Source organism: Lycorma delicatula, chromosome 5 (genome assembly GCF_047948215.1).
Source record: "Lycorma delicatula isolate Av1 chromosome 5, ASM4794821v1, whole genome shotgun sequence".
Taxonomy (NCBI): Eukaryota; Metazoa; Arthropoda; class Insecta; order Hemiptera; family Fulgoridae; genus Lycorma; species Lycorma delicatula.
The window spans coordinates 79,684,331-79,706,037 of NC_134459.1; the positions used below are offsets into that span (position 1 = coordinate 79,684,331).

General features: G+C 31.2%; 1 protein-coding gene across 1 annotated transcript in view; it reads right to left on the reverse strand.

Moving 5' to 3' along the window:
• The window catches only part of Pdcd4 (Programmed cell death 4), a 45,907-nt gene extending 24,378 nt beyond the window's left edge, over window positions 1-21,529 (reverse strand). The window contains exon 1 of the mRNA XM_075366439.1: window positions 21,059-21,529. Within this exon, the coding sequence (XP_075222554.1) occupies window positions 21,059-21,332 (274 nt within the window). The 5' untranslated portion in view covers window positions 21,333-21,529. The remainder of the gene's footprint in view (window positions 1-21,058) is intronic.
• Between the last annotated feature and the right edge of the window lie 178 nt (window positions 21,530-21,707).

The window sequence follows — 21,707 nt, forward strand, 5'->3', positions numbered from 1 at the left end:
GTCGCTGTGTCCGCAGCAATGCCGCAGGCTAAATGTCCGCGCAATACCTAAAATCCATGCGAAGAGCCCAGACAGGTGCAGCATACAGCATAATAGTTTCACCGACACCTTTGTAAAGGATACGCATGGTACGGTACTTCAACCCCCAATTGGGATGAATAACTACGAATTCCATAAGAAGCATCAGCAGCCTTTTTTTCTACATACTGTAGATGTTCCCTGAACCGAAAATTCTCATCAAGGATAACAACCAGGTATTTTTGAGCCGTAACGTACCGAATGGGGAGACCAGCCATCCAAACCCGGATTCGTCGCGAAGCAGCCAATCGGCCCTTAAGCAATGTCATTGTGGTTTCCTCTGGTCTGAAAATCATCTTATGTTGGAGACTCCGTAGTTACAGTATCTCACAAACACGAGCAGCTCGAAACTCTACCTCGTTTCTTGAATCCCCTTCAATTAGTAGCAGCGCGTCAGCAGCATAAGCGATGCCCCGACAACCACATGGCAACCTTAAACGCAACATCGAATCGAATTCTATGATCCAAAGAAGGGGACTCGAACACTGCCCTGAGGGCATCCTTTAGTTAAGGTCTTATGAACCTCCAAGCCGCCATCAAGCAGGGAAACGGTCCGATGGGTGAAATAACTTGAGAGCACGTCTGCATCTGAAACAGGGCAGAGGGGCACCATAAGCTGTTAAATACCCCAGATATGTCCAGAAAAATCCCTAATACATATGTACTGGAAGAAGCTATATCCATCACGTTTAGTATGGCATACTCAGTGCTCTTGCCCGGTCGGAAACCATACTGGTTGTCCATTAGCAAATGATCATTGGCCAAGCTAATATTAGTACGCAAATACCTTCTCAAAAATCTTGTCAATCACGGGTAAGAGCGTTAGTGGACGGTAATAAGTACTAACAGTAGGATCTTTGTCGCCACCTTTGAACAACACCAAATCTCCACGCCTCCAACAAGTGGCCGGCAAAGAGCAACCTATCTATTATATATTCTAGTTAGAGGATCAAGGACTACTGGAAGCGCTCGGACAAGGAGCTCCACTGTGATACAATCATTCGGGGGACTTGTGCCGTGCCATAATACAGATCACCTGGCGCATCTCCGGCTCGGTGATCTCAGAACATTGTAAGTCGGTCTCGAAAATCGCGACTTCCCGCCTGACACGCCGGTGGTATGAAACCTCACCCACCATAGTGTCATCCGGGAGCAAATCATTCAGAAAAATATTAAGGACACGGTCCTTTCCTTATCAATTACCACACCCTCGCGGGTTGAAAAAGCTGACAAGAAGATATCGTCTTTCCTGCGCTTATGTCCAAGGGCTCTATACACAACGCCCCACGGGCCTCTCTATTCCCTTGCTCCTGAACGAAGGAGGGCCAGGTATTACGCTCGGAGGACCTAATGCTATGAAAGTACCTAACCTCCTTCTGCGGTAATCCGCACGCCTATCGGGATCACTCGGTTGCGTAACCCTTCCGAGTCGATACACAGACTGCTTCATTGCTGTCAGATTCCGAGACAACCAACCATATATACGTTCGCGGTCAGTGCCTCTAGGAATGGCGGCTTCAGCCGCCGCCACCACCGCAGAAGTGAAATTTTTTACCAGGACATCTAATGGCAGGCCGTCAAGATCTTGAGAAAAAATCTCCAGTCCGGACTCCAACAAAGAGTAGAATTTCGGCCAGTCCGCCTTCCTATGCAGGAAGCGCCCCCGGTAAACAGAAAAATCTCTCTCATGGCCATCACGCAGCTCATTCGCTATTTCAAAAAGTATCAACCGATGAACGCTAGAACAGTCGTCGACCACAGGCCGGTCAAGGATCCTGCCAGGGATGTCCCTACTAATGGTGATGTCAATATTTGTACCTGAAAAGGTCCTTCGTCTGTCAACCATACCGACGTAAGTGGCTAACTAGTCTGCAATATTAAATACCTCAAAATTATGCTACGGGATGAAACTATCTATTAAGTCACCGCCATGATCAGTGATCGCACTGTGCCAGTCCAGCGACTTCGCACTAACATCAGCATCAATAAGGATTGGACTATTACCTACAATACGAAGGATTCTATCCCATCTCACTAGGTGTTCCTCAGTGGGATCCCTGTATTGGAAATATGAACTAACAACTGTAAGGTACTGTCCGACAAGAACTTGATGCGCGTCAGAAACCAAGCGACTTCCTGCACAGAATAGCTGACATACAGATATGCCTTACACAATACTTTTTCCAGCTGTGAAAGCGTGACAGGTACCTCCTAATTACATATGGGCTACCAGAAGGGCAATATCGAGGCTCCGTCTCTCCGCAACCTCACCTAACTCAATCTGGACTAAATAAGGACCCTAGGCATTTAGTTGACCGAATCTAACCATCTAAGGAATTAAAGTACAACGTAACGGCCCTTACGTAACAGTCACACTCCTTACTAACAACTGGGTGTTCATGATTCTTGTGCAACCTCATACAGTTAGCACAGGCCGGAGCCTCGGACCTATGCGAACAATCGTCACGCTTGTGGCCCTCCTCACCACAATGGGCACACACCAAGGCATACTTACAAAATTTATCCCTGTGCCCATATCTGCAGCACTTGAAACATCTTTGGATATCCACGTACTCTTTTTCTCTGCCAGACTCTAAATTGATAAACAGTCTGCCTGCAGACGTAAATAATTTTTGAAAGAGACCATAACTTACTTCAAAGACTCCGTGATATTTCTGGGTATCACGCCTACCCGAATTGAAGACCAACCTGCAGTCCCGCCGGAAGGCGACTTCATCCAAATCAGTGTTCTCCTCCTTTAAGATGGACAAGACACCTTCATCGGTATGGTTACGGTCAATATCATAGACTATAACACGGGGCCTACGCGTTCTCTTCGGGTCTATTTTTACATTCAATCGCTTAACTGCCGTATAATCTCTAATTGCCTGAATGATCTGTGTATCATCCGCTACCACAACTAATTCCTTGCCTGTCTTTTTGATATTCTTGATTTTAATACCTTTCCCGTCACCCCAAACGGAAATCTGGAAGTCCTTTTCAACTAACAGGTGGACACAGCCGAGCGCACCGCTCTGCTTACAAAAGCAACCTCAGGTTTCTTGGACACATCCACCCAAACCACCTCAGCATACCTACGCGGCTGCGCTGGGGCTGGGGCCGGGGCCGGTTTATGAACTGCAGTTACTTCCTTAGGCTTCTAGGCAAAATTTTCAAAACTCTCAACGAGAACTGTGAAAGCCACTAGGAAGAATTTGAGACGAGGCAATAATCTTCTCTTGGTAACAGCACTAGTACACTTAGGGTTTGCTAGATAGGAAGATAAGCCATCTACTTCCGCCAAAACATCATGGGCCAACGGAGCAGAGCTGCCAGGCCTGCAAAAACTGTTCAATGAGTGGGTTCATACCATCCCGGGTGGGCACCCCTATCATCACCCCTTTTGAACAATCATTATCAGAACCAGTCTTCGAGGAGGTCAAAGGAAAAAAAGCTCCGGCTAGGCTTCTTACCTACCTCCCTAACATCGGTCATGGTCGGAGATGCCCTGACCTAACAGTAGACAAACAAAATGCTCGCTGTATTCCTTCTATTTAGAGATATTGGGCGCAAGCCCACAAGCGTGACGACTACCCGCAGCGAGCCACGGGCAGCTGGTTACCTTCTGTATTCTCCTGACACTCTTTGCATCGCTTCGCCGCTACAGAATCAAATACGTGAAATTACGTAAGATCAACACACAGTTACAAGTTACGGCCCCCGCTCTAAAAGAGCGCGATCAACACACAGTTACAGGTTACGGCCCCCGCTCTAAAAAAGCGCGAGCAGGACTAAGGGTAAAGGCCGTTTTGCTCGTAACAGGGGCTTGCGACCAGGGGTCGCTGCCACTTTTTTCGCCGCGATGAGGCGGCCTTACTCGAACAAATCGTGCGCCAAATTCTCTGAATCCCCGCGAAAAGAGTATGAATCGTCAACAATAAGGGCGCAAAACCGCTGTAATAGTTCTCAAACAGCAAGATTGTGAAACTGGGGAAGGTACACTCAGCTCAAAAATAGCACTGAAAAAGACTTTATACAACACAAATCTCTGCTCATTGATTTTTTAAAAGAGACCAGTGGATCCTTCAAATCCACTGCATAAAATTCTGCTGCCTAGGATTGTAGCCATTTTTGGACAGAGATTTTCAACTTTTCACTTTCCTTGAATCGTTGAGATGAAAGCCAGCTTTTTACAAGTAGAAAGAGATTGTAGTCGCTGAGCGCAAGATCCGGATTGTAAGTGGATGATAAAAAATCTCCCACTTGAATTTTTGAATCGTTTCTGTTGTGCATACAGCCGTACATGGACGTATTATTGTGAAGAACAATTCCTATCTCAGCATTCTGTGCCATTTGTTTCAGAGTTTAGAAAATGTAAATAAAAGTTGCAATGTGATGGATATTCCAGGTTCCATAAAATCAATCAAAAGTACATCCTTTTGATTACAGAATACAGTTGCCATGATTTTCCTTTGAGACTGGAGTTGTTTGTTTGAATTTTTTCAGTTTAGGTGAACTGGAATGACACCACTGCATGGATTGTTTTGTCTCGGCATTGACGTACGAGGAGAAATCTATGTTTCGTCACCAGTGACAGTAAAGGAAAATCTTTGTCTCCTCGTGGTTAAAACAGTTGAGAAAAGTTGTGCAGATGTCCTTATGTGATCTTTGTGAGCATTTATCAGCATTTTTGTCATCCATTCATGTACATAATTTAAGATAGCCTAGTGTCAGTAACGATTCTCAACAATGTTGTTTTTGAAACTTCAGGAAATTCAGAGAAAGATTGCTAAATGTAAAGTGGGACAATATTCTCTCACTTTTACATCACATGTTACAATGAGATGGTCAGGAAAATAGGCCTGCCACTTCTCTGTTCATCGTGAACATTTGAACAGCCTTCCTTAAACCCACACCATTACCTCATTTTTCCTTCACCCACTGCCATAGGCCCATATGTTTTACACAACTGACGGTGAATTTCAGCAGCATTATGTCCTCCTGAATCATTTCATGACAAATGTTGAAATTCGCACATGTTGAAGCTTATTGATATGGTAAAGAAAACTTTATAATTTTTTCTTTATATGTCATAAATCGCACAGCTGTAACTAATAGTTTTTTTGTTATCATGGAAAGACTTTATGGACACTATATTAAAACATAAAATCATAAAGATGTAAATATGAAATTCATCTACTTTTAATAACGCAAAAATTTTTTCTTCTATTAAAATTAGGCTAATTTGAATGCAGTATTTTGAAATCATATGATGAAACCCTTATAAGAATGGGGAAATACATTAGACTACTTCTATTATAAGTAGGGGAGAAACAACAAAAATAGTATGCTTAGATCTTTCTTACAAACATTTGTCATCAGTATATTAAGAATTAAAACATTTATTTAAGTTCATACTACGCATTCTACAGCAAATTTTAGGCAAACAAATGATAAATTGTCTAAGTCTATTTTTTAAATATTAAAAAAATGATTTAATTTATAAACAAACATTTGTCACAATAAACTATCTTTCTTCCTTCCTTTACATAAAAAAGGCTACTGCTTAGATAATTTGTTATTAAATGTACAATATGAAATAAAAATTTGTGCAGAATAATAATTCTTTTAGTAACCAGATTGTAAATTTTCTGTTATTGGAAATGTCTGGCTAAATAACTGAGAATGTTTATAACTAAAAAACAATACTCTCTTTACCATATAAAGATATGAAACGAAATGACTATGAAACATAAAAATATTATTTACATATATTCAACTACAATTAATTTATTATATTTATAAGTATAGAAAATTTCTATTAACTATTACTATATGAAGATTCTCTAACCAATGTACTTATATAGGTAATTAAAACGCCTAAGCACAATCTCAAGAAACTATAAGGTTTAAAGAAACCTCTAGAAATAACAAGACTATGGTTCGATTTTTTTCTATAGAAAACCAGTAATTCAAGAACACCTTAATACTTCATATTTTGGCTTTTGAAGATTTTTTTCAATTAAAATAATTATTGTAATAAATATGTTTTAAAAATAAACATTAACCGATACTAAGTTGTCAAACCACAGCATAATTCATGTTTTACAGTAATTACTAAAGCATTGTATATACTTCTGAGGATTTTTTTTGAGATATAACTGCCACAAAAAAATGCATATGCAAGACACTATTTGAAATAAATAATTCAGTGATCTGTAACTAATCAACAGGAAGAAATAAAAAAAGCACAACTTGAATGAAAATTTGTATGCATGCTTAAAGATGCTATGCATTGAAAAGAGACATAAAAGAAGTAAAACATAATTTATAGAATAGGGGGAAGGGAGCAACAGATAATTCTTTCTTCCTTGTACAAAACAAAGTATTGTGACTGCAAAAAAAATTCAGTTTTCAGATTTCAATGGAAACCTCCATTTTGATTATCCCTGAATCCACATCGACAAGTATGATGTGATGTCTGTACATACATACCTTAGGCTGTAAGGCTATATGTACAGCCTTACTCAAAAACGATTAGCCGCAGGATGTTGAAATTTTGGATTTATCACTGTTGTAACATCCAGCTGTGCATCTCCTCTTTTGATTGCAATCAACCGGACCAAAAGTGTTCAAAATCCAGATTTTTGGTCATAAAAAATAGTCAAAAAATCCGATTTTTGGACTTTTTCTTAACTGCAGTAATAAACCCTCATTGAGAGATTTTCAACATATAACATACGTGGTACTTATTTTCACTGGTTCCAGAGTTATAGCCAAATAAAATTTTAATTAATAAAAATATTTTGATCTTACAAGGGGAAGGCACATCGATTCTTTTTTTAAAATCTAAATATATTGATAATTATTAACGTCTGATTGTAAAAACTCAAAGATATCACAAGTTATTAATGAGATAGAATTTTATGTACTTTTCATTTTAAGAAATGTGTATATGTAATTTAATAGGCGTACAAGGAAGTCATGTAGTGTCCACATCAGTTTTTAGATATTTTCTTAAAAAATACAGAATTCTAAATTAAAACCTACATCTAAATAAATTAAATGTTTTTATTGAATCTTTATGTACATAAACTGTTTAATTTGATTAGTAAAAAAAAAGGATGAAAATTACATTTTTGAAACAAATATTTACTATGTTGAATAAAACATTAAAAAAAAAAAAAAACAATTTTTATGTAAATGTTTTTTCTAGTAAGTGATGATTATTAAGCTACCAGCCAATCAAAATGGAATTTTCACCAGCCAATCTTTATACTAACGAGATAGAAAAATATCAATTTTGTAAACAATGAAGTTACTATATGATTTCATTGTCTAAGAATGAAATTCCTTTCAAGAAATAGTTTCTAGATTCATTTAGTGATTTTTGACTCTTTGTGAAGGATTCTCAAAAAAAAAATGCATTAATCTATTAATGGTATTAGTTTGTATTTAATTTAGCACAGATTATTAAAAATAAAAACTTAAGAAGAATTCAAAGAGTATTAAGTTTATTCAGTTCTGATGCCAATTTAAATAAATATTTTATTTTTGTAGAATTTAATTTTATTAATTAAAAAATATGTGAAAAATTTAGCTATTTTATTAATATAATGAATTCACTCTATTTAAAATCCTAACAAAATACAATAAAATAAAAAAGATTTAAAAACTTTTTTCTTGCTTTATACCTTTTTAGTCGTACTTTAATCAAATTATTATCATACATTGCACGAGTTTATTCAGTAGGTTAATTTGGATTTCAAAAGATAACATCATATACTGAAATTTCTAATATATTTATAAAATATCAAATAAATCTTAAATCAAACATTTACTATACAAAGTATCAAAATAGTGAAGATTTTGATTATTGAAATACAATTGTAAATTAACAAAATTTTTTTTTGTTGCTTCCATATATTTTACAAATTTACCCCAGTACACGGGGATGTTTGTAAAATGGTGGAATATTGTAGTCACCTGAGCTTAGCAACTGTGCAAAATTTCATCAGTAGGCAATGTAAGGAAGTATGTACTGCACCCTTAATTTACCCTCCTACAAAGGAATGTTTGCAAAAGTAATGGCTTGTTTAAACAAAATCAACAAAAACATTACTTTTCTACATTTTTTAAATTACCATAAAAAATATATATTTATCCTTTAAAACTACATTACAATCATTAACAGATTTAAACATGCAAATTGTAAATACCGTATTTTACAATATAAATTTAACAAGAATTTTAACTATTATAACCTGTATTTTGGTCATTAAAAAACTATTCTGAATACTCATGCTCAGAAAATTGTAGAATTTTGAAGTATAAGGTTAAATGAAAAACAAGGCAATTTTTTTTTATAAAAAAAAAAAAGAAGAAAAGTTTTAAGATAATTATTTTTACTTCAAAAGAATTATACATTAGGTTTTCAAGAAATCTAAAAAAAATATCACTCTTCCATCTTAAATTTTTTTTAATATCTTTCTTAATAGAGCAAGTAGGTATTATTTTATATGAAAATTTTCATCCTGTATTTTTCTTAGCTGTAATCCATTTTCCCTGTACTAAAAATAAATATTTTAAAATGACAAAAAAATTAATTAAACTCCTCAATATAAAACCAAACGAACAAAAACTTTTATAATTATATATATATATATATATTTTTAAACATTTTTATTAACATCTTATCTTTCAGCAATGACATGTAATAATGAAAGGTTTCGCTACAACACTGATGTAGCAAATTACATATAATTAAATTTTATTGGCTATCTTTTCATTATTATACTGTATTACCTAAGCAAAAAATTTAATGTAGCACCTAATAAATTTCATACTAAAAAGCATTTTTTAATTTTAATTCATAATGAATTGATAAGAATACTTATGACTAATAATAATCTGTAATGATCACATTCAATACAGTTTATTACCAACTGTAATGTTGCATTACAATAATTTCACACCTGTAAATTCACACTCTTACAAGAGGCAACAAAAAATTATAGCTTCAATTATCATTGAAAACTTTAAAACTTAATTTGAAAACTGTTTTGAACTGAAATTAAAATACTACAACTAAGTAATCTCAGTTGAATACAAAACCAATTTAAAACATGAAGAATAATATTAGTAATTAAAAAAAAAATTACTTAAACAGAATGGGATATCTCTAAAATAAAGACCACTGGGAAATTTCCCTCCTTAAGGTGGGCGAACCTGTGTCGTTCATGGCCACGCTAATAATGTACATACTGCATTGTTGTATCTTTGATTATGTGCGAGTTATTATGTTATAAAATGAATAGGAAAATCGATGTTGCTGACGACTATGAAATTTGCAGTCATAAATTTTTTAAACCATCAAAACGTTAAGCTGGCTGAATAGGCAGTTGGTTGCTGTGTATGATGATAATGTAATGAATGAAAGAAACGTCCAAATATAGTGAGAAAGGTTTAGAAATAACAGAATTAATGTGCATGATGAACATTTAGGGAGGCTCTCTATTATCACCAACTTGCTGAAACATGTTAATGATGAAATCAGAAAAGATTGTCGCTTAAAGATTTCTGACCTAGCTTTTCTTTTTCCTGATGTTTCTAGAGCTGTTATTGGTCACATTGTTCATGACCATTTAGGCTTCAGAAAGGTTTGTACACGTCTCAACAGAACATCACAAAAAAATGTGAATGGGATCTACTTCGGGATTTTTGATGCATCACACGTAAAAAGGTGATGAGTTCATTAATTCAATTGTTACCGGCTATGAGACATGGATTTCATACTCAACGCCAGAGAGAAAATGGTAGTCAAGTGAATGGCATCATCCTCAATCACCAACCAGACCAAAAAAAGGTCAAGCCACTGCCATTTGGATACAAACTGATGGTCAGTCTTTTGGGATTGGTTTGGCACATTGATTTAATGTCATGTGGAACAACTATAAATGAAGAAGCCTTCTTCCAAAACTGTATGTAAGTGACAGTGCACCATTCAAAATCAGCGAGACATGGGCAGCTGACTGACTGACAGCATCGTCCTGCTGCATGATACATGTTGCGGGTCCGATACGTGATCTACTGATGACATTTGGATGAGAAATTTACAATTATCCACCATATAGTTCTGGACTTGGCTCCTTCTGATTACAATCTGGAAAATAGAAAGAATTTTTGAGTGGTAAGCAATTTGCAGGTGACAAACTTAAAAATGCTGTTAATCAGTGGCTAATGGACTGGTGGCAGAAGAATGCGATGAGGGTATATTGAAGTTGCTGTATCACTACTATATATGTCTTAATTCATGTGGCAATTATATAGAGAAGTAGTAAAAGGTGTATAGTTTAAGAGAAATAAAAAAATTTATAAAGTTTTCAAAATAAATCTTTTTAAAGTGAAACCGTCTTTACTTTAGAGATAACCTTTCATAATTAGGTTTACAAAATTCTAACTAGATTAGCATTTTATAATAAATATGCAGAATACTTTAATACTGATTCTTCTCACTTGCAGTAAATATGTCTACTACATTTATCAACAATAGTTATTTTCAAAATACTTTAATATAAACGTGCTTACACACATAAAGATGGTAAATATTAAAATAAAGTATAACATTAGAATTCTAATGTTTCATACATTTATTCATGTTCAGAAAAATATAATGTTATATGTTATGGATTTAGATAAGCCAAAGCAAAACAAACAACTGGAGCTGATAAGTTATTTATGTTTTTACTTTAATGCTGTGTGCAAATGCATAAGACCAATTAAAGGAATAGTTTACTAAAATAAATTGATTTTATTTTAGTGAGTAAAATGAAACCTCTCTTGTTTTAACACTTTTTTGTCTAGATAAGGGAAATGTCAAGAGGTATGAGAAGGTTGTTCAGCTGGCTATATTATTTCAGTTAAAATAATTTTGTATGATTACCGCTGAAAAAGAGAATTTATAGCTGAAAAAATCCCAATTTTAAATAGAACTGAACTGTAAAATAGTTATTTCAAAAATAGAGGAGAAAATTTCCAAAAAGTTGAATTCAAAGTGTGTTACCATAAGGCAAAATAACTTTGGATTTCCAAATTATTCTAATATTTAATAGAAATGTACAGACATTCACCAATACCCAGAATTTTTTGGCAAGTGGATGTGAAAAATATATACAGACAGTGTATATGTTAGAAAAAACTTTTCCTGGACTAATTTTGATGTTTTTTTTCAGATAAGAGGCAATAACGATACAGATTAATATTTCTAGAGAAAGGTTTTTAGTGCACTTTGTTATTCTTTGAGTTAATTCATAACTGATCCGGCCAATTTTCATAGAGAACCGTCTCTTCCAAACCAACTGCGAATTTGGTGGTACTTGAGATCTTATTCAGCAACACTTATTGAAGCCGAAAAACATACTTATTTGGAGTTTCATTAGTAAATAAATATAGTGGAATGTTGAAAAGTAAAGGGAAGTTACCAGAAATTGCCCTTTTACTAAGGGGCTTTTAAAGACTATTAAATGAGTATATAAGGACTATTTCATATAAAAATTGATGAACATTGCAGGCTATATGTATGCTGCAGTAAGTCCATTTGGCAGAACAAAAAAAATGAATTTTAAGATTCATTTTTCCTGAACGATTTAGTAAATATTTCCTGACTCTCATAATGTTATGCTACTGCTGTTTACTCTGCAAAAAGAAATATATTTTATTTTTTTGCAGTCTCCACCATCCCCATAGCTGCCCAACTCATGTCTTTTTTCATTATTTAATTTTACTTTCATTTTTAAAGTTTATTTTTTAATTAGTTTTTTACAATATACATTTAAAATTAGGCTATTTTTGTGATAAATTGTTTCAGTAAATTACATCGCGAAGTATAAAAAAAAAACAATCTTTAATAAGTTTCTTGCATAAAAATGAACACCATGGTAAACTAAAAATAACACAGATAAGAAATAAAATCTTACTAAAAATAAACTAACTAAAGCAACATAACAAAATAATTGACTTGCTCCTAAGATTGCTTAAAAATATTTTTCAACATTACCCTATACATTATTTTGCAAGTATACAAAAAAAACAATATTTAATAACTTGGTTTGCATAAAAATGCTAAGAAGCACAAATTTCAATTTAACAAAGAATATTTATGATCACAACTTAAAGGGAAACTAAAATCACTGTGAGAAAGTAATACAAATAAGAAAACTAGAACAAAACACCTTACTTTGAACAGAAAACAAACATTATTAACACTTACTAGAAAAATATTGTATCATTATTATTCTAAAAATATACCAAAAAATAAAAAATATGAGAACTCATTTCATACGTATTAAGTATGACTAAAACATAGGGCAACTTTTCTCCAATATCTTTGGGTTCCTAATGGTTTTCTAAAAGTTTAATTTTGGCAGCTCTCTGTTCTGCCAAGATTGTAGCTCTCAATTTTTTCTATCTTTCTCCAGTTTTTTAATTTCTGCTTGCATTTTCCTTTTCAGGGCTCTAATTTTGTTCTTGAGAGAAGTTTTTTATTTTTTCTACAAGACATTCTTCATATCATTTTCTAAAGCTTCTCACTGCAGTGAGCATTTTTTTTTTGTAATGAAAACATTCTCCTTGTCCCCAGCATCTACAATTGCACAAAAACCTTTTGTTAATAAATTATTGTCCCTGTGCAAATTCCCCACAAGAGATTTGTTAATGAAAAAACCACCTCTGAAAATGCAACCTGAAATTTTTTGCAACCTTTTCTGACTTCCTTGTTTTTTATAAAAATGCCTGACTTTTCCTGCCTGTGGGAACCATGTATTAGATATTTTTCTTAAGACAAAAAAGATAAATAATGTACATTTATCTCAATCACATTTCTAGTAAGTTTACTACAGTTTATTGTCTTCCAATTATAATTCTATTGCAGAAACAACCCACTGTTTTAAGTATTTTATTGTTATGACAAAGAGGCTGATCACATAAAAACCACTTTATTCCTATCTCACTAGGAGACTGTCCACATGAAAGTCAAAATATGAAATAAAAAACTAGTCTTTTTCTTTCAAGAAAAACTCTACGTGTGGAGGTTTTTTAAGAGAGGTTTCACTATAATACACAATTTAACTATTCACAAAAATATAATACACGGAAAACACAATCATGATTATAAAATGAAAAATATTGCTAGGTAAAAATCACACTGATAATCCTTCCATTCTGTCATTTTCCTCAAACACTTAATAAAGCTAACTGTAATATTTATTTTTCATCGTAGCAGTTATTTCTTTTCTTTTTCTTTAATGTAAACACGTAAAGTGCATTTTTATACATTTTTATGCTGATACTTGTATATGTTTTTAATCTGTTATATATTAACAGGGGTGCTTTTTACCTTACACAACTTAAACTGAATAACAATTAACAATGGTTCTATATAAACAGAATAAATACATCAAATTTAAGTCAATAGAATTAAATTTAATAAAATTTTAACTGCTTTTTAATTTAATTTTTTATAAATTTTTACTTTGTATCTATATATAAAAAATACAGATAAATTTGATTAAATGTTTAAAAACACATAACAATGTACTTCAAAAGGGGCTAGCAAAACAAAATATTTAAAAAATATGTTTTTTAAATAAAAGTAAATATTATTACTACACAAAAGAAAGAGATAGAAAGGGAAATTTTTTATGTGCAAAAAGAATGCTAAACTTTAATTTTTACATTGAAAAACCCTTTAACCTTATTTAAATTACTATTACTATTTTGAACCACAGTAAACACATTCATGAAGTTATTGAAATTATTAAATCTACTGGAAAACTTTAAGAATATTAAGAAAATCAACAATAAAAAAATATATACAACATGCAGTAAATCATACTGTCTTTACAAGACACATCTAATAAACTTTTATCACTATCAATTTTATGCAAGTTTATCACAATACATTGCACAATTTCATCTTTGAATCCTTCATCTGCAAGCTCTCTATTTTTAAAGATTTATTTTCTTTTGTGGCAATTCATAAAAATAATTAGCCGTTTCATTATACAAGGCAAACTGATCAGCTTCAGCACAAATCCTTTGTACTGCTCACTCTGATAACGAAGATGTGGCTGCCATCACTAATTGTATTTAAGACTGGTGTCATACACTTACTTTATGTGGGGTTCTTTGTATCTGATATACAGAATAAATTTTTCTGGGCCTAAGTAGAAAATCTGGACTATTTACAGACCTTTTTCTTAACACTGCAATGCAAAAAGCATAGAACACGACACCAACCAATATAAATTTGAAAACGTAACTAAATACAATTTCTGAAAGAGATTTTTACCAACATTGATGTGATAATAACACACAGTGATATAATAAATAACTAATAAATTTAATATCATGCTGTGAAAATCTATAAAGTATTTAGAGTGCCATTGGACATAACTGATTATCTGTTGTGTTTTGTCAAACACAAAAAAGCTGTAACCGGTTAAACACAGTACTCTTAAACAAAAACAATGACACTATATTTTAATATATTTATAAAAACTAGGAAAAAACAATCAAGTTGATAATACAGAGCCATTTGTAACCAAAACAAGCAGCAGGATGAAGATAACATCAGAACTGGTGTAAGGTAAGAGGGGGTGTGATTTTTCAAATGCCAATAGATTTCTTAAATACTGTAATAGTTCTGTATAAAGAAACTTTATTTAAAAATAAGAATATTTTCAAAAAACAGCCTAAACTTCTTATAATTAAATTTTTGAACACTTTGTATTTAGTATTTCAATGTAAGGATCAGAATACCAAATTTTGTGATTAATTTTATAATACAATTATTGTCATTCAACAGCAGGATAAGTGATTATCTGAAATATAATACTGTTGGTTCTTATTTAACATTTTTTACTGTTTAAAATCACATCGATTTCATATTTACATCAGGAAATATGGTGTACTTATCAACTAAGTTCTAACTTTGCATGGTTGTAGTTTTATCAATTTCATTCCTTTGGTTACGTTATACTGAAAAATCAAGATTTCAACCTTGATGAACGAACTTCCAAACCAATAACCTGTTTTACTCAGTGTATTTGTTTTTAGTTATTTAATGTTGATGACCAGATTATTTTTTCTACTCATAGTTGAATTTAACATTGATTTATACCAACATATTATGCTATAAAACTATGTATTAACTATTTTTAAGAAAAATATTTTATTTATAAAATGATGGTCTTAATGATGCATTAATGTTATTATGGCCAAAATCTACTATTTTAAATTATATTTACCATATTTTCACATTTAAACGGGTTAAAAGCAATTTTTAGTTGTAATATCAAACTCTTTGTTATACGTTAAACTCCAGTAAACAGACTTATTTTTTAATAAAATGCTGTCATGAAAAAAAAATTTCAACAATTTACATAATATATAAATAGTAGTACTGAGTAATTTGGTTTTAAATGATTTCCATGCCCATTTTAAAGCCCTTTGGTTATAAGGGATCAATCAATAGTACTGCAATAGAAATAATACAACTGATACAAGAGAAGTTTAACTGTTAAAATGAAATTAACTCGGACCCAGTTATAAGGCTAGAAAAAATTAAAATAGAATATTTTTATAAGTCAAAAATTTAAAGTAAGAAGTGAGAAAAATAATTTTTAAAAGTGATGACTTAAAGAACAGTGAATCTTCAGATCAGAATTAAAAGAAAAAATTAACAGAAGTAATGCAATTAAAAATTAATAGTTTCATGTGGAGTAAAAACCATTACCACCTACTTAAAATAAACAAAACTCCTGACCTTGGTTAGAAAAAGTTACTATCACTTGGAACAATTCCAATTACTCTCACTTTTAAAGAGAAAAAATATATGATTGAACATAAACAATTAAGTAAATAATTTAATTACTTTTATCAACTATTTATCACTCCTTAAAATAGTACACACAAACAATTAGTGACGTATTTTAAGAACCAATTTGGCTTATTCTGCTTACTTAGTATGAAACAAGTAAGATGCATATAATAAATAATATATAAAAATATAAAAACAGTTCACAAAAAAAGATTATATTACTCCTACTTAGGCTACCCTCTTAATTAAGACTGCAAATAAAACAATGAAGTTTAAATAACTACTTACATACAACAAAAAAATAATAGAAAGGCATAGATGACAACTGAAAAAAGAGACTGCACAGTAAATAACAGAAAACTTAAGAATTAAAAAAAAATATTATATACTGAACAGTATCAAATTTACATACAATAAATATTTTTAAGTCAATAAATAAATAAATAACATATTGACCAGCAATATAAGTGCTACAGTAATAATGGTACAATAAAAAATTTTTCTTTCCTAATTATTTTCTTTACTACCTTCAATTTTAAGAGCTGCTTATAATTAATGTTATACACAAGTTGATTTAATAAATGAAGTGAATAAACAACTGATACAAAAATATTTGTGTACAAACAGATAAAATTTACTTAACTGTTTTGCATCTACTTTAATATAATAAATTTAATACTAATTGTATTAATGTACAACTTAATTATTAAAAACAATTCCGATCATAACTATTAATGGGTACATGCAGGTAATTGTACAGCATAGGTAAATTATATGAAAATTATTGCATCCAATTTTTTTTTCATTAAAGGCAATTTTATACACAATTAGCTGCTACATCATTGTCATTGACATAAAAAAAAAACAAAGACATAAAAGATATGTACAGCAACACCAGCAAGTTATATATTCAAGGACATAGCACTCGATAATTATCAACTCCTGCTGGTCCTAAGCACTTCCTGTTAAGTTTTAATTTAGCCTACATTATTGTAATACTGAAACAGCATTTATGACTAGAATTAGAATGCACTATACTTAGCCACATGTGTATTTTTACAAAATTTAATTAATCTAACTAAAATTATATTGTTAATATAAACTGATGAATCTGTATCTATAAACTAATGAGTTTTGAATCAAATTAAAAATCAAAGTGTATTTAAATTTGACAATTTAAAATTTTAATAAACAGCTCCAAGCAGTTTATTATTATTAATCTATTAGTAATTATATATTAATCTTTTACATACTTTGAGTGTTTTTGTGAATAATTCCTCATCAGATAACAATTAAAAATTTAATGATAAAGGTTTTATTTAACTATGGAAAGGATGTAATACCTTTTTATTTTATTAATCTGATGAATGGTGATCACCATGAAAATGCTCACAGTATCACAATTAATGTTTTAATATTTACAGTTTGCTGGTAAGAGTAAACATTAAAACAGAAAATCATCTAAAATGTTTGATACAATTAGCTTAATTACTTGCACTTCCTTACAGTGTAAACTTTATCTATCACCTGAACAGGATGATATTTTATTCTTTTTTCATAGAAATTTTTTCTGAAAAGAAATTAAAAAAGAAAGAAAAATGTAATAAAAGAAGTAGAATTTTCATCAGAAGGGGTGTCCTCACTAGGAATGTCAAACAGTTAGCCAATTTCTATGATTATTAGCTGAGTTGTGCAGAAATACTAAATTTTTTTTTGCTTACTGCAGTAACTTTGATAATACCATGAGTTAGCACAACAGTCATCCCACCTAATATAATCTCAAAAATTGAACACTGGTGACAGTAAAAGAAAATTTATACAATGTAAAAATTAGATATAACAGTGCAATAAGAATAGTTAGTAAATAATTGTGTATAGTCGTCAAAGTACATAGAAAAATAAGACTATAACTCAAAGTTTTGATTAGTTTAAACTAAAAATTATGAAATTTCCTGGATGACCTCCTATAGTGAGAAAATGCTAGGCAAATAAGAAACAACTACATGTACATAGTAGCTCTTAGAAATTTATCACTTGGTCAGAGCTTGAAGTTACTATTCCTAAAGCACCTATCCAAATTGTGCTTTATAAATGTTTAAAATTGCATGCCTAAAAAGTTCACTAGCCCCAGAACCATTCTCTTCAACATTTTTCTTAAGGTATATTAAGAAATCAGGAGCACAAAAAATATTTTCAGTATAGAATAAAGAGCCATCACTGCCATACAGAAAATCTGATTTATTGCTGGTAGGGGATGGAGTATGATTAAAATAGACAGCAAATAACAAGTATTCTCACACTGAATTAAGATATAAAATAATACTTTCTGCTTATTTTAATATTTATAAAATTAAATAATTTTAAGTGGCCCATTTCATAGTAAGTAAATTTTTTCTGCAATTAATGAAAAAAAGCGTTCTATTAATTAGAAAGGAAATCATTTAATACTTAAAATATAATCAGGTTTTGTCATGCTGTTTAATGAATGAAATAAATGTAATGCTCTGAAATTGAAGCACACTGTTTTATCTTTTATATACTCTTACTGTTAATAAAAATATATTTTCAACAATGCAGGTCAGAGTCCAGAATAAAAATTTGCATTATAAAAGATGTTTCAAATCTTATTTTCTTTTAAATTTAAAATCATATATGCCTATGTGAAGGTTTATTCATTAAAACAATGTCTACCAGGAAGATCTATCTATTTAAAAATCATGTTACTATGATAAGTTACATGAAAATTTACATATTTTAAATTTTCTTAATATCATCCTGGCCACAATATCCTTCAGAATACAAGTAGAGTATACATCTATTTGGGAAATCATATATAGAAACACTGATAACAACATTAAACAATAACATGATATGAAATAATAATAATATGAAATAAAGTTAACTAAAATTAAGTATAAATAATATCATTGTAAGATTGCAGATGTGACGTGTTAACAGATGTCAAAAACAAACAGTAACAATATTTCAATCAATCATAAAATTGGTAGAACATATGTAAATAAGATTTTAATGTATACCTGTTTATATTAAAGTTTTAATGCTATATATGTGTGTGTGTGTGTGTGCAAAATACTGTATATAACTTTTAACTACAGAACAAATACTGAAACAGTCACATTAATAATGTAATAAAACTGCCATAAAATGATCTGTTTACAATCTTATAGCATAAGATTCTATTTAGCATCTTATCCCATTTGTATGTGTGGATAGAGTTTAAGTTGTTCAAACCACTCCATATATATATATATATATATACGAAGTGATAACATGAAATTAATTGCATATTGTTTTTCAACTGAAAACACGGAAATCTTTAACTGCATAAAAGTAACAAAAAAAGATTAATTACACTCAATCCAAAAACAATATGGTACCACCAATAATTTATAAGTAATAGATAATTATCATGCTCTCTATTTTAGGCAGCCTCATTGTATTAGAGATGTCTTGGGTTTGATTATGCTGATTTTCTGTATCTTTTATGCTCTCTTCAATCATATCTTCTATCACTCAATTTCTCTGTATCCAAGATGTTTCCACAGATGTTCCCAACAAACACCTTTTCAATAGACTCCAGACTCTGCCTACTACTTTCTGTTCAAATCTAATTCTCATCATTCGCTTTCAAAGATAACAATTTAGGCCCTTCTTATTTTTCACTAAATTACATTTTCATTATAATAATCAAAAGTATAATATGGAAAATTAAGCATATCCTCATTTTATAGACATTAGATTTACCTGCTACCCAGATATATCGAAGGAGAAATTTGATTTTACAGAACTTTCTATTGGGGTACAGGAGTATTTTGTAAATAAAAATGAAAGATACATTTTAAAATTCATTATCATAACCAAGGAAGAACCTTTTTATTAATCATAAGTTTTAATCACTATACTAAAAAATTTTAAATTAAATGACTGAAATATTAATATTCCAAATTATAATATTAAAATAAATATCTTTTGAAACTACTACTCTAAAAATAGTACATTTATCACTTTTGATCTTTATGATTGGTTTGTTTAAATAAGCACAAAAAGACATCTTACTAGTTAATTATTTAACTAAAACAATCAAAAGCAATAAATCATACATTTTGCAATAGTTACTACTGTTACTACTATTCCACAAAATAATAACATACATACAAACACAAACTCCTGTAAAACAAAATTTTAAAAAGTAAAAGTCTATTACATGGATTACTTTTTTCCTATAACTTCATTAGCATTAACAACAGTGCCTTATTCAGATAATAACTGATAAGGATTTGAAATCGTTAAAATGTTAATGAAGAGGTTAACATGTTATGTTAGCTTAAGTTTTCTAGTCCTTCCTATGATTTTCTGCTGTAGAAATTTCTTTAGAATAACAGGTGACAATCTTAAATTCAGACTCTAAATTTTCGTACAATAGTACATAGTAAATTATCTGCAAATCCAATAGAAATTTTGCAGAACACTTTACATTGGTGACATTCTGCAAATAAAATTTCATTACACAAAATAAAATGTAATTAAATTACAATCTTTCCTATGAAAATATTTGCACCACTGAATAACTAATGGAATGAAAATAATTTATTAAAAAATATAATGCCCCTTTAAATTCACAAATATAATGAAGATTATAAAAGAATTGTCTTCAAGATAAAAAAAACCCTAGTATTTATTTATAAAATAGTAATAAACAAGATATCTTCTTGAAAAAGTCAGCTATGTATATAACATATGTATTAAAATAATTTCAACATCAGAATATTATATAGAAATTGTTATAAATAAATAAAATTTGACAGATTCGCCAAGTAAAAGAATTTTGTAGGGCAAGTTGGGGGCTTTTAATACAATTCATCTGAGCTGATAATTATTTTAATAATGTAACTAATAATAACTAGGAAATATCGTGTTACTAGGTGCCCGTAATGCGCGAACGTGCAATTACGCAAACCAATGCTTTTAATTGCCATTACAATGTCACTAACAAAATTTAAATTATATATAATAATCATAATTAGAATAACATATCGTTAAAATTCATGGGAAATTTAATACAACTGATGGTTTATAAATCACCTTTCTTCGGAAGTCCTCGCCCGTATTTGTTTCTTGGTCGCCTTGTGTTCTTCCATCTCCTTGTTGCTTCTACTAGTTGTCCACCGCTACCGTTTGTTATCCCGTCTTTGGAAGACTGCCTCGTAGCTCGCCTTGCTCGTCTTTTAATACGATGTTCGGCAGATACATTCTCCGCACTTTTCGAAAGTTCAGAAGCTTTTGCACCTATTAACAACGAACCTTCCGAATGAACGCCATTCACTTCAGCACGGACATCATCAATTTCTTTGTCCATTGCTACGAATGAGGCGGCAGTAAACTAGAAAAATAGAACTGACAAGCTACAAATTTATGATTATCAAAGCAGTACAACTATAACTTCGAAGAAACAACAGCTTTTACGAAAGTAGGGCACTGTGAGAAAACAACATCGAATGCGCAGTATAATTGTAAACAAGTACGATAAAACTGTGTACGTGCTCGCAAGTGGAATTTCTTCTTTTTCTTCTTCTAGCCGGTTTTACGTAAAAACTTAACTATACTTCGTTAGGAAACATTTCTAAAAGAAATGAAACACTCAATTAATAAATTTATATATTTAAGCACAAATGAAAATAGAATTGCAAAATAAAAGGAATAACCTTTAAAGATTTCAGAACACCCTAAGCGT